The 15,443-nt window shown below is 36.7% G+C and overlaps 1 protein-coding gene across 2 annotated transcripts in view; it reads left to right on the top strand.

Moving 5' to 3' along the window:
* LOC150095350 (serine/threonine-protein kinase dyf-5) overlaps positions 1–15,443 on the top strand; it is a 337,365-nt gene that overhangs the window by 25,001 nt on the left and 296,921 nt on the right. Inside the window, exon 2 of one of the 2 annotated variants that reach the window (XM_090410825.1) lies at positions 14,320–14,516. In XM_090410825.1, coding sequence (XP_090266951.1) covers positions 14,356–14,516 — 161 coding nt within the window. In that variant the 5' untranslated portion in view covers positions 14,320–14,355. Of the gene's footprint in view, positions 1–14,319; positions 14,517–15,443 lie in introns of those variants that run through there. The other variant, XM_090410826.1, reaches the window with a different exon arrangement.

The following is a 15,443-nucleotide window of genomic DNA, read 5'->3' as shown; positions in this document are numbered from 1 at the left end:
AATAGATTTAAATGAGGAGGAACTGGTACAATTAATAGATGACATCAAACCAAATGGTAGGGAAAGTTCTGCCGAAGATTCTGATTGTGATGAATCCATTAAAGAATTCAGTTTAAAGAAATTAGCAAAAGATTGGACTTGGCAATTGGATATTTGTTTAGCTCCATGTTATAAACTTAATAAAAAAAATTGCAGCATTGTTGTAACTAAGGTCTTATTACTGACTTCTTAATAACTAAACCAGCTGAAGTATGCAGTGAGAATTATACAAATGACGTCCAAGAGATTTCAAGTGATGACGACGTCTGACCACTCATAAATAAAGAACATCTACGAAATGTTAGTTTTGAAGACAGTGATGATGATGATTAAAATATGCACTTTATTTTATTTTGCCTAAAATATTTATGCATTATATGCAATGAAGTTTACGTACAATTTGTAATTTTTATCATTTTATACTATGTATTTGTTTCATAGTTTATATGTTTTCTTATATGCAATTAAAACTTACATGAATATACCTGGATTAAATAAAAATATTTTTTGTTGGGTATGTCGTTTATATAATTAAAAAAAAAAAGATTTCGGAACATAACTACTTTTTCTATGTGATCTGAGTCTTGCATAATGCGATTTATATAATGTGGCATTTCTGTGGAACCTAACATTTGTGTTATATGAGGATAAAATGAATAGAGGATTGAGGCATTGGATATGAGGAGTAAGCAACCAAAGAAGTTGCAAGTGGTAATAGGGACAAATGACTTGACTGGGAACAAGGAGAATGTAAGATAGGCTATCAGGAGGTTGTTATTATTATTATCCTAGGACCCCATGGAATCAAAGACTCATCTAGGAGATCCCTATGTCATACACACACAGCTCATCATACCTTGCCTTAAACACATTCAAATTTTCTGCAGACTCCACACTCAGGCAATTCATTCCAATCATTCACAACTCACCATGCAAAAAATCTGCTTCTCACTTCCTTGCTCACACCCTCGTTATACAGCTATCAGGAATGACCTCGTGTTCTTCCCTAATCCCCTACCATTTTATGCAAAGCATCTTCAGTGTTAATCCTATAGCAACCCAACCCCTTATCAAATTATACATCTCTATCATATCACCTTCTTCCTCCTAACTACTAAACTGTAAATTGCATCTTCTCAACCTTTTTTCATATTCTACATTCCATAGATCAGAAGCTAACTTAGTCATTAGCCTCTGGACTCGTTCCAACATTTCTAAGGATATCCTTTTCTCTGATAAGGATAAAAGATAATAATGTGATAGGAAAGGTAGTCGGTGTGTTGCTTAGGTATGACAGTGATAAGATGAGATGGAGATCAAGAATTATGAATGATATGTTAGCAGAAATGTGTGAAAAAAAAGGAGTGCAGTTTGTCAATGTGCAGAATGAGTTTGAAAGAAGAACTGAACTGCATAAGAGTGATGAATTGCATTTGAATGATTTTGGTGTGAGTCATTTGGAGAGACTGCTGCTGGAAGGAAGAGTAATGAGTGCAGAGAATGAATCTGAGCAAGTAAGAAGTGATGTGGGAGAATAATGAAGGAGAGATTGAAGTGGTGCTTATGAATGAAGAAGTGGGTAGCATGAGTATAGAGAATAAGTTTGCATGAAAAAAAAAAAGCAGCATGAGAAAGGTTGATGCCCCAAGAGGATGTGAATACATGTGTAGACAAAACTGGAAGGGGATGACCTGGGATGTAGGGAAAACAGATTTGAAGAAGGTTCTGGGATGAGTAAGGAGAAAAGAAATGACTTGAGGACAGCATGGAGAAGTCACATCTAATAAGTGGTATCTAATAAGTGAAATTTATTATAAATCAAGGAATCGGCTGTTATGTTTGTATATGAATGCTAGATATATCAGAAACAAGGGGAATAAAATTGATTGTATTGATTGAGCAAAATTGGTTGCATTGATTGAGTTTGTTTACTCAAAAATTGTTGGAATAAGTGAGACATGGTTGGATGAGGATGGCATCCTGGCAGGAATAGAGACTGAATTGTATGATGTATTTCATGAATTATGTCCATACAAGGAAGAGATGCAGAGGGGAAATAGTAGTAGTTGTTTTAAGGCAGTGGGGTGCGAGATAGAGGTGAATAGGATGAAATACTTTGTTCTATGTTGCTATAGACCTAGTAATGTGGAGGGTAGTGACCAGGAAATGTATAAACAAATTAGCCAAGCAAGTGGGAAAAGAGTAATCATTATGGGTGATTTTAATTACGGTGATATAGATTGGGATGATGAGCAACTGGAAGTACAGAAAATGAGTTTCTTCAGTTTTTGAGGGACAACTACCTCCGACAGTATGTAACAGACATGAGGATTTGAGGGTCTTGGATTTAATCATCTCATCAAATGATGTCAGTTATAAATGAGGTGTCAAATCTCCCTCTAGTTGGTGAGAGTGACCATTAAATGATTACTTGGATGGATTGTAAGTTGTGATGACTTCTGTGAGGAAAGGGTATATGTGGAACTACAAGACTAGTGATTATGAGAAGCTTAGAAGACAGCTTGCAGCTGTAGCATGGAATGAAGAGTTGGGTGGCAAGGAGATCAGAGCTGCTTGGTCGATATTCAAGATATAGACATGATATAAGTGTGAAATAGACGAATGAAGATATTAAGCATGCAATACAGAATAAAAAAGGCATTTTGGAGGCAACATAAAGAGGAATGATAATAATCAACGAAGCAAAAAAAAAATCCTGGAGAGTTCTTTTGATATGTAGCCAGCAAAAATAAGAATGATTATGATAGAATGACATTGAGAGAAAATGGTATAAGGACAACTGCTGTGGAGGATATAGTTGAGATATTTAATAAGCAGTTCATAAAGGTCTTTCATCCTTGTGAATGTGACATCATGGATAGTTTGAGAGCAGGGGATGAGGAGGAGAGACTGACTGTGAGTGAGTGAGGAAGTGGTATATGGAGAATTAAGCAAATTGGATATTAATAGGGCTGTAGGACTTGATACATCACTGCATATTTTGAAGGAATGTGCAAGGGAATTGGCATCTACCTTGACATTTTTGTTTAATATGAGTCTTACATTGGGGTGAGTTCCAAAGGAGTGGAAGGAAGGTAAGATTGCACCACTTCGTAATGGAGGTAACAGAATTCAAGAATCAAATTACAGGCTGGTCTATGTGTCTGGTGTTGTGGTTAAAGTGTTGAAAAGGCTGGTGAGAACAAGGATCCAAATTTGGGTTGACAGCAGTGGTATCATGCAGTGTATGGAGATTCTATAGTTAGAGGATTAGTTAATGAGAGAGTCCATAAGGTCTTCTATCCAGGAGGGAGAATGAGTAGGATAATTCAGGCATTGAATATGAGAAAGAAATGAGCAAGAGAATTAGTAGTGGTGGTTGTGGAGAAAAATGATGTAAGTGGATATAAGGAGCATGTGAGAGTGAATAACAGGAAGTTATTGAGAATATTGAAAGATAACAGTGTAGTGGGAAAGGTTGTCAGTGGGTTGCCAAGGTATGACAATGATGAGTTGAGACGGAGAGCCAAAATCATGAATGGTCTGCTAGCGGAGCTGTAAGAGCAAAACGGAGTACAGTTTGTGGATGTATGGCATGTGTTTGGGGGAAGAATGTAATTATATAGGTGTGATGGATTGCATTTGAATGGATTTAGAGTGAGTGCACTGGAGAAAGTGTTGCTAAACGGAAGTACAGTGTGTGATACATGCAAGAGATTAGAAGTAAGAGATGAAGCGAAAAATGAGGAGAGTGATATTGAAGAGACAGAAGTGCTTGGCAGTGGAAACAGTAGTAGTGTGAGAGATGAAGAGAGAGTGGGAATGCAAGAGGAACAGGGAAAAGGGTGGGGAGCTTGGGTGGACAGGGGCATGGCATCGGGAGAGTGAATGTGTGTATGAAAGTGGAGTATATTGCGATATGGGTAGGGAAGTTGAGACTGAGCAGATGTAAGTGGTGATAAAGGTGATTGGGCAAGGGCAGGTGTTATGGGGAAATCACAACTGACAAATGGTTTGGATAGGACTGGTTATAGACCTAAAAATGAACTCCTGTGTTTGTTTGTTTACAAATGCCAGAAGTATCAGAAATAAGGGAGATGAAATGGTTTCACTGATTGAGTTTATTCACCCCAAAATTATCGGAATAAGTGAAACATGGCTGAATGAAGATGATATTCTAATGGGAATAGAAATGAAAGGATGCAGTATTTTTCACGAGGATAGAAAGGACAAGAAGGGAGGGAGAGTGCTGCTGATGATAGCAGGGGAATTATGTCCACATAAGGCAGACATAAAAGAGGGAAATAGTGGCAATGGTTATGAGGCAACATGGTGTAACGTGGAGGTTAACAGGAAGACATAATTAGCTGGATGTTGCTATAGTCTAGGGAATGTGGAGGGTGGTGATGAGGAAATGTATAAACAACTTGGGATTAGTGATCAAAGGAAGGGTAATTTTAATTATGAGTAGAGATAGCATTTGGGAATAAAGAAAATGAATTTCTTCAGTTCTTGAGCGATAACTACCTCAGGCACCATGTACAGGAGGGCATGTGAGAATTGAGAGTTGTAGATCTGATAATTTCATTAGAGGATGTAATTGTGAGTGGTTTCACACTTTCCTCCAGTTGGTGAGAGTGAGCATGAAGTGATCACTTGGGTTATGGCTAGCCATATGCAGACTTCTGTGAGGATAGCATATACAGTATGTGGAATTATAAGGCTGGTGATTATGACAAGCTTAGGAGACCGTTTGGAGTGTAGCATGGAATGAGGAGTTGAGCAGTAAGGAAATAAATGCTGCATGGGAACTGACAAAGAAATACATAACAGCATCAATGTGTGAATGTATTCCGAAGGCCTAAAGATGGAATGAGGTAGGTGTAAAATGGATTAATGAGGGGCTTAAGCATGAAATCTGGAATAAGGCACAGAAAACCTCGCTTAACATGATTAATTAATCCATCAATTAATGTGCTCTAAGCGGAATCGTGTTAAGCAAATGCAATAAACAATAGTAATAATTATAATTCATCCATCAATTAGCATAAATTTGAAAAAAAAATATATAAGCTATATTAGAGGATAAAATCATCAAAGTTAATAAAAATCAATTGCTTAAATTTTTATTTAATGTCTAAACATTTGATTGAGTTACTTTTTTTTTACAAAAAAAATTATGTAAAGATGTTTGAATCGTGCTTGACTTTTTCATCTTGTCATGCAATTTGCGATATAGCTGGCGATCGCTTTATCAAGATTTTGGCAGACTTCGAAGCTTCATTCCATATCAGGATCAGCATCAAATAAAATTTCCTTAGCATACTCAATGTGATTGAAAACTGGTTCAAGTTCTTTTGCAGTTAGCTTCTTAGTCATAACATTCTCTTCTTGTTCGCACTCCTTATCTTCTTCTTCTTATGCACTCTGTTCTTCTAGTTGAAGGAGATCATTCTTGCTTAAATGTTCTGAATAGGAATCGAGCAAGTTTCTATCATCTTCATTATGCAGTTCATTAAATCCAAGTTCTCTTCCAATTGTGCTGATTTCTTCAATAATGTTAGATCTTGGATTTTGCACATGATAAACTAATATAGACTTGAGTTTAAAGTTGCCTTCTGCATTGCCTCCTAATAAAAGTGTAAGACAATCTTTAGATATATTGTATCTTGGTTGAGATGCTTCAGTTTTTGTTGGCATACGTTTCCAAAAGAGACCAATTTCGTCGGCGTTGAATATTTGCTGATCATCATAATCGCCCTCCTGAATTATCCTTTGCAATTCTTCAGGAAACTTGGCTGCAGAATCTTTATTAGCACTAGCAGATTCCTCAGTTATTCTTACGTTATGCAGTCCAGTTCGATTTTCAAAATGGTCAAATCATCCTAAACTCGCAGTAAAGTGAAGATTTCACATTCCTCCTGAAATTTGGTCTCTTTCAATGAGGTAAAAATTGAGAGCTTTTGCCTGGATATTCCCTGTACTAAGAGGTATTCTTTTTTGGTTATAATCTTCAATCCAGCATGATAGAAGGTGCTCCATCTCAATAATTAAATGGCTTCTCTATTTCAGGTGATCTGCATGCTTAAAGAAGCAGTAGCAACTTTTCCTTTTTCTTTGCTCTTATTTAATATAGTCCAAACCGTAGACTCGCTGTATGCCAAGTCTCGCACAATCATTGTGTCACTAGCACCACTTTCATTGTCTCTTAATGACTTCCAGCTTTTCCTCTCGCTGCAGATTGGCGACAAAAAATTTCGCATAATATAAAAAAATCGCTTTAACTGATTAACCAGTCGCTTAAAGTGGGAAAAATAGTATTATTTCATTCAATCTCGCTACCTGATTATCACACATATCAAATTCGTGTTAAGTGAGGTTTTCCTGTACTTTGGAGACAGTATAGGTATACTCTTCATGTAACTGAATAGTAATAATCAGTTACATGAAGAGTATAAAGAACAAGCCAGGAGAATGACGTTAGTATGGAAAACAAAAGTGCAGTATGAGGCAGAAATTGGCAAAACAGGTTAAGAAAATCCTTAGGGTTTTTTAGATGTGTAGCAAGTAGAAGGAAGAATGATCATGGCAAGATGATATTAATGGACGAAAATGGTAACTGCTGCAGAAGACATCGTTGAAGTATTCAGTGATCAATTTATAAGGGTGTTTCACTATGGAATCATGAGAAACTTAATGGTAAAGGACATAGGAGAGGATGGCTTAATTGTGAGTAAGCAGGAGGTATTTGAGAAAATAACTCGCCATCCATCTTAAGGGAACGTTCCAGGGAATTAGCAGTAGCATTGGTGTGCATGTTTAATAAGAGTCTTATAACAGCACAGATTCCAAGGGAGTGGAAAAAAAAGTAAAATTGTTCCACTGCATAAAGGTGGTGATAAGGCTGTGACTTCAAATTGTATGCCAATCTACATATCTGGAGTTCTGGTGAAGGTACTAGAGAGAGAGAGAGAGAGAGATTAGTGAGAAGTAAGGTACAGAAATAGGTTGATAAAAGCAGTATTCTCTGTGGTTATCTGTGAGTTTTAATGTGAGATCATATTTTAATTACTTAGGTACTATAACAAGGTGATCTTAGACAGGGGAGATGCATATACAGTGGTATAGTTGGATTATGCAAAAGCTTTTGATAGGCTGCCACACAACAAGCTGTTAAATAAACTGAAAGAGATGGGATTGGATAAAGACTTCTGAGTTGAATCAGTGACTGGCTGTCAGATAGGTATCAGAAAGTTGTATATGGGAGTGTAGTATCCTGAAAGAGGAAGGTCACTAGTGGTTCACCACAGGTTCAGGTTTGGGACCATTGTTGTTCAATTTTTATGATGATGATATTGGGATTAGTTAAGATAAAAAGCCAAATGGCTAATTTTCTGGCATCTTAATATAGAAAAACCGGTCTGGGTAGTGACCTCTGCTCATAATGTAATGACAGTATTACGTCTCCTAGGAGCTGTTTTACATTATGAGAAAATATCAGGAATAGTGAGGGAGCTTGCTCCACCTTTACTTCGAATTGCCTTTGCCGATAGTTTTTCGGCATGAAACTTATAGATCGTAGTTATTGATCTTTAGTTTCGCTTACTGGCTATAAAACAACAAAGGACATTTATCCCCTTATTTTCGATATTGGGATTAGTTTAACTAGTGATATGCAGTTGTTTGCAGATGATGCAAAATTGGGGAGAGCTGCAAAGTCAATCAGATGTTATGGCCTTACAGAAGGACTTGAGTAAATTGCATTAATGGGCAAGTAAGTGGAACTATCAGTTCAATGTTGCAAAGTGTAAGGTTTTGAGATTTGGTAAGCAATAATGGGATGCAAAGTATGAATGGGCACAGGTGTGGGGGATGCCAGTTCAATGTTGTGAAATGTATGGTTTTAAAATTTGGAAAACAAAAATGGGATGTAGAATTTACTCTTGGTGGAGATATATTATTGGAGGTGGAGGAAATAAGAGATCTTTGGGTGATAAGGATCTGAAATTTAGAGGACATATTGCCAAAATTGTGAGGACAACATGACTTCTGGCAACGATATGGAAGACACTGACTTGTAGAAGTAAGGAAATTCTAGTTCCATTGTATAAGGCTTTGATTAGACCATATAAGGACTACTATGCACAGATTTGATCACCTGGTTGTCAAATGGATGAAGAGATGTTGGACAGGGTCCTGAGGTGATTGACCAAAATAGTTTCTGATCTCTGAAATTTTGAATATGAAGAAATGTTGAGATGATGCAGTTTGCAGTGTAGTGGATAGGAGGAATGATATGATAAACATGTAAGTTGGTAAGGGGTTGTTATAGGATTAACATTGAAGTGGTTTTTCATAAAATGGTCGGAGAACAAGAGGTCATCCCTGGAAGCTGTATAAGGAGTGTGTGAGCAAGGTGGTACCTCCTAAATGAGTCTGTGACTCCATTGGGTTTTAGAATAATAATAATGATAAAGATAGATTCACTATTATTTGCAGATGATCAGATTGTATTAGTTACAGCAGAAGATGATTTACAGAGATCGGTAAAAGCATTAAATGGAATGTCAGAACAATATAATATGAGAATATCAAAAGTAATTACAAAAATAATAGCTTTCAAAGGAGAAAGCTCAATAAGAAATAGTGATAGATAATAAAATAAAATATCAGAACAAGGAAGTACTTTCAAATACCTGGGATGTAACTTATCAAATAAAGATGAATATGATATACACCCTCTGTCCAAAAAGAAACCGAACTTTTCGAAAATAGAAGAAACAAGTGGTGCCACCTGTCATATCTTTTTGTTGTCAAAAGCGGCAACCTTCATTAGTGTTGTGTCAACTGTTTATGACATTTGTTTCATTAGAAGCCGAGTTATAGTGCCAAGAGTGACTGTGTTTTGATGAACGGTCAGAAATGAGTTTCGAACAGAGAGCTGATAACTAATATTTAAGGAATTGACAGCGTATACTAGAAATATAAATTAAATAAACTTTAATATATACTTTCCGATATTTTGGCAAACGTCACGTTGCCATCTTCTTGGGAACTTAATACAAAGACACGTGCACACAAGTACTACATAACAGCAAATGAAAACTGAAGCTAGGAAGCTAACATTTTCCTAAAGTCCTGATGGTGCCCCCTGGCGGGCTATATTGGTGGTTCTTGGCCTTTGGGCTGAAGTTCTTCTGATAAATGTTTCCCAAATTTGGGGCAGTCTCATGCATCCAAATTTGTTGAGGTTTGGCATGTTCCTAAGGGCTGAGGCTGATTCCATGAATAGTCTTTCATACTTGAACTTGCTGCGGTGTATGACTGTGGCTTTCTTCCATCTTATTCTGTGGCGAGTATCTAGAGCGTGGTCTGCAAGCCCAGAGTGGCTGTACTGGTGAAATCGGATGTAATCCTTGTGTTCTGAGATTCTGATATTTGCCGTCCTGCCTGTTTGGCCAAAGTAAGACAATTTACAGCTGCAAGGGACCTGGTATACACCAGGTAGCTCTAGGGGAAGTGGTTGGTCTTTAGTGGAGCGGATAAGGGATGCCAATTTTCTATGTGGTCTGTAACAAGTGGTTAAGTCATGTTTTCTTAAGATTTTGTTGATTTTTTCCGAGGTGCCTCGGATGTAGGGAATGGTGATGGATTACTTCACAAAAAAGTAATCTTTTTTGTGAAGGGAAGGGGGTGGTGGGTTGTGGATAACTGGGTTCAGTATTTTCTAGATTTTTTTTTTTTTGGGGGGGGGGAGGTAGCCATTGGCTGAGAAAGTGTCACAGATGTGATTTAGTTCAGTGGTTAGGGCTTGATCATTTGAACAGATTATTTTTGCCCTGTTGAATAGTGTCTTAATAACTCCATATTGTTGTGAGGGGGGGGGGGTGATGGGATTGTTGGTGAATGTATCTGCCTGTATGGGTGGGTTTTCTATAAACTGAGAAAACCAAGGTTCCATCAGGTTGGCGGGTGACTAGTGTGTCTAGGAAGGGAAGGTTATTGTTTTCCTCTTTTTCCAGGGTGAACTTGATTCTAGGGTGTTGGTTGTTTAAGTATGTTACGAAGGAGAGGAGTGAATCCGGGCCATGTTGCCAAATAGAAAACAAATCATCAACGTAGCGAAGCCATATAGTAGGTTTTTGTGGGGCTGAGTTTAAGGCTTTCTCTTCAAAAGTCTCGATAAAGAAGTTGGCCAAGGGTGGGGAAAGTGGTGAACCCATGGCTGTCCCCTCTATCTGTTTGTAGAATTTTTCCTGCCAAACGAAATAGCCTGAGTTTATTGTAAACTGAAATAGGGCTGAGATATCGGGAAGAAATTTAGCTTGGATTAGTTCTAGGGTTTCTTTGAGGGGTACATTCGTGAATAGGGAGGAGACGTCAAAACTGACCATTATGTCATTATGTTGCAGTGTAAGGTTTTCTATACTGGCTTTGAAGTGGGCTGAGTTTTTTGTGTGATGGTGTGTTGCCAGTATAGTGTGAGAGCGCTTTGGCTAAATGCTTGGCTAGTTTGTAAGTGCGGGAATCATTGCCATCCACTATGGGATGTAATGGCACATTTTCTTTATGTATTTTTGGGAGCCCATATATGCGGGAGGGGGGGGGTCTAGAGTTATAGGGTTTTAGTCTGTTGGTAACCTCCACAGGCCAAGAAGTAACTTTCTTAATGAGCCTATGGAGTTTTCTAATTTGTGAGTTGGTGGGATTATAATTAATGGGGAGGTAAGTGGATCGATCTAATAGCAAAGCCTTGAGCTTACCTGTGTAGTCATTAAGGTTGAGTATCACAGTGGTGTTCGCCTTATCCAGAAGCGGCTCGGAGAATTCAGAAGTAAAGATAATGTTGATTTGTTTCTACGATTCCAAGAGCATTATCCACAAAGAAGTTGTTCCGCCTTGCCAAACAGTCAATGGTGAGTTTTATCTCGCAGTTTTGAAGCGATTGATAGCGAGAATTCGTTGTGTACGGCATGAATATCATGATGCAGGCAGCTGGTCACTTTTGCACAATAATGCACCATCTCATCGTTCGAACATTGTGAGACAGTTTTTGAGCAAAAACCAAGTTTGTGTGCTGGATCAACTGGATCAATCAGTTGTATTCACCTGATTTAGCGCCCTGTGACTTCTTTCTCTTCCCCCAACTTCATTTGCTGATGAAAGGAAAGCGAAATGACACCATTGAAAACGTTCAAGTGTCAGTTACCACGACCCTCAACAGTATCCCAAAAACCGATATAAAAAAACTCATTTAATGAATTAATTGATCATGCCAAATGCTGTATCGAAGCTGAGGGAGAGTATATTAATTGAAATAAATGATTTGAATGATTATAATTGGCCTGTGTTTTATTTTCTATCCAAAGTTCAGTTTCTTTTTGGACAGAGGTTGTAGACATTAAAATATCAAAGTTTGTTAAGGTAAACAGCATACTTAATAACATCTTTAAGTCGTCCTTGGTACAAAAATACACCATTATCAAACTATATAACATTCTGTCTAAACCAACTTTATTATATCTAAGGGAGACATGGACCATGAAAATGAAAAACAGATTCACACAGCAAAAATGAAATTTCTCAGTAAAACAGCTGGATATACTAAGTGACCATAAAACAAATGAAAAAATTTTACAATCCTTGAATAGAAAGCCAATTAACTACTATATAAGTAAACAGACAAAAATGGTTAGACCATCTAAATCGAATGGACAAAAGCACAGATAAACTATATGGATATAAAATAAATGGAAAAAGAAGATTTGGAAGACCAAGAGAGCAATGGCATGAGACCTGAACAGGCCACTTGGCCTAAAATTAATAGGAAGAAGAAGGAATGTGAAGGATTGAAGGCTTAGGAGTGTGTGAAGAGAATGTTAGTTTATATTAAGTTTATATTACTCTGTGAATATTAAGTACTCTGAAGATCAATAAGGCAGTGGGGCTGGATGGGATTTCACTGCATATTTTGAAAGAATGTGCTAAGGAACTGACATCTCCATTGACCTGGCTGTTCATTGAAATCCTGGTTAACGGGAAAGTTCCCACTGAGTGGAAGGAGGGTCAGATAATGCTATTGCACAAGAGTGGTAGTAGAATGTAGGCATCAAACTATATACCAGTTTGTAGTTTTTCTGTGGTGGTTAAGGTTTTGAAGAAAGTAGTAAGGGAACATATATCAAATTGGATAGGTGAGGGTAATATTATCTGTGAACATGTTAAAGAGTGTTATTGTTTCAGTAATTTGCTTGCCTTTTATAATAGTCATAATAGTAGTTGATGAGGGAAAGGTATAAATTGCTTTTTTTTTTTTTTTGCCAAGCCATTTGATGTATTGAGTTGATATTTAAGTGTAACACATGGGGGTTATCAGATTAGTGAAGCAGATTGGAAGTTGGTTATCTGATTGATATCAGAGGGTTGTATATAGGAGGGGGGGGGGCTCTATCATTCAAGGGGAAGGTCACAAGTGGGATTCCACAGGGATCAGTACTTGGACTTTTGCTTTTTAACCTTTATGTCAATGATGTTATCACTGGGTTGCAGGAGATATTCAGTTATTTGCAGATGATGTGAAGTTTGCTAGGATCATTAGTAATAATGCTGATGTTTTGGCTCTTTAGGAGGATTTGAATAAGCTGGAAAAGTGGGCAAATGATTGGGAATATCAGTTTAATGCATCTAAATCCTAAATTTCATGAACTATTATATTAAGGCTAAGATCATGGAGTACTGTAGTCCTAATTATAATTTATAATTCATTATAATTAATTCATATATCTTAGCCTTAATATAACAAACTTATGTTAAATTATAGATTAGATCACCACTTTTGCTATATTAAAAGTGTAAAAGATATAAATTTGTTCTCTGGCCACTTGAAAATAGGATATGGCTTGATGTTTTTTTCTTTTCCTGCCTCTAACTGGAGGTCAGCCAGTTAAATTATGGTTGATCAAATTAGTTCCACATTGACTTACTATTGAAATTGTAATGTAACTTGTCTCTTTATATGTGTATACTGCAGATGTTGACCTCAATATGAATATTGAAATGTCAAAAAATTAATTATTCTTAACATGGCAGTAGGCTCCATAATTTTATCAAAATGAATCGTGCTCTTTGATTGGAAAAGTTCAAAGTTCAATTCTTGTCATGACGGAGAGATCTTTATATGGTCTTTACAGCTGAATGTGAGTTAGCTCATTTCATATGGAGGGAACATTGTTTTCCCTCCTAGAAACTTGATGTTTTCATCCTGCATATAGGCAAATTATTGCAGAGAACACACAAAATTGAGAATTGAGTATTTGTAGATGTGGGTTGTTTTGAGTGGTGTGCCGTACTTCAGTGAATCTTTGGACTCCTTGGAGGTGTTATGTTATAATAATAATATACGGTCAGGTTATCCCTAGTTAGTTACATGATTAAAAAAACAACATTGGGGTTAAATCATTGTTTATAACAAATGCTTTCGACATCATTCTCAAGCTGGAGATATTGATATGAAGCCTCTTAATGTGATGAAATTGACCAAAGAGATGCAGATTTAAGGATAGAAAGTGAAGAGATCAACATGATTTATAGACTGTGAAGCAGTAATCAAAAGTAGTCAACAAATGAATTTTTTAGAATGGAGCTAAAGATTTTTATTCAGAAAAAATTGCACAGTGCATTTTAAACAATACGTGTCCTTCAGTTGGAAAGACTTAGATTCAAATCTCATTTATGGTTTGAGAATTATAACAGCATTTTAATGGAAAATTTGTTTCACACGCATGCACACACACACAAAGTTATTATAGTTACTTTCTTATTATTATTATGCACACTCTCCTAGAGAGAATCCAAGGACTTTTTGAGAGAGAGACTCCAATGTCACCCATTACCTAAATAGCTGTCATCTCTCTCTCTCTTTCTCCCTCCCCTCCTTCCCTCTCCTTGAAAACATGTTCACTAATGATGCACTCATAATATCTAGTGGCAGTTTGTTCCACACATTTACCACCTGCCATGGGAAAAATTTGGACCTCACATACTACACCCTTACTCAACTTTAGGGATTTTAGGAACGAAATTCAGATTGGTATGTTTTTCTTCTAGACTGAAAATATTCATTTTAAATTGAGAGAAAAGATATTATATAAACTTTTCATAATTTATTGACACTGTCATATATTGTGATTGAAGTAATTATTATATTTTTCTTAATATTTTATTTATCTTATTATTATTTACTTGTTTATTTATTTATTTATTTTTGATTTTGCTCTATAGGTTTTCATTGCTAATTGTATTAAGTTGTTAGCCCTGATGTTGGCTGCGGCACACCAGAGTGCCCACATTATACCATCCCCACAAACTGTGTCTGGTATGAACCGATATGTCACACTTAGTCAGCTGGGCGATGGCACCTATGGCTGTGTGGTGTTGGGACAAAGACTGGATACAGGAGAAAAGGTTGCAATTAAAAGGTAAGTTCATTTCAAGTTCTTCTGTGTTTCATTATTCATTTTTACATGTAAACTAATTAAAGTCATTCTCATTTCTTATGTTCACAGAGATATCATACTATTAGTATTTGATTCTAGTAATTCAAGAATAATCATACTGACTTGCTTGCTAATCTTTTGTCTTATTTGACTTGTTACATTGTATCACATCAGAAATAACAAATACACAACTCACTAGTGACTATAACACTCCTCTCGTGCATGTTATGGATAAGGAGGATGAGAATTTTGTAGAAATTCATTATAATTGCTTGATACATGTTTATGGAATGCTTATGATACTGTGATAGTACTGCACAATTAAGTTTTTGTTATTACTAGCTTCTTTCCAGTTTTCTTTTAGATGATCAGTTATTTGTCAGGCCTTCAGTATCATCAGTTCTTACATTTTGGTGTGGATTGGTGACCTGTTGTCTTTTTTTTTTTTTTAAATATTAATCCCATAGATGAGAGGTAGAAGAACCTATCAGCACATCAGTATTGTGTGAGATACAGGTGAAGAAGCAAGTTGTGAAAGAAGTTTATGGACATTTTTCTTAAGAGTTACAAGTTGTAGTCATTTTGTGAATACTTCATGAGAAAAACTTTGGAGAACAGAGATAGCTGGAATAAAATAGGAGCAGCAGATTTGGTGTGTTTGCAGTTGTACTGAAAAAGGATGCTGAGCAGCTGCTGCTGTTTTAACAGCCACTTTGTTGGAGCAGTACTGTGGAATTACTTCTAGAACAGACATGGAGCAAATATAGTGCATCTGTATGATAGGGGTTGAAGCAGTCTGTAAGGGAAGGATCATCTATGAGTGGAATTTTTCTTCTCTGTACAGCATTGAGAGAGAGATTTTAGGTGCACCATCTAAACATGTGAACAGTATTCTAAGGATGAGTGGAT

Source organism: Typopeltis vanoorti, chromosome 20 (genome assembly GCF_054136105.1).
Source record: "Typopeltis vanoorti isolate ZY-2024b chromosome 20, IOZ_Tvanoo_1.0, whole genome shotgun sequence".
Taxonomy (NCBI): domain Eukaryota; kingdom Metazoa; phylum Arthropoda; class Arachnida; order Uropygi; family Thelyphonidae; genus Typopeltis; species Typopeltis vanoorti.
This window is presented reverse-complemented; position numbering and strand designations above follow the sequence as displayed.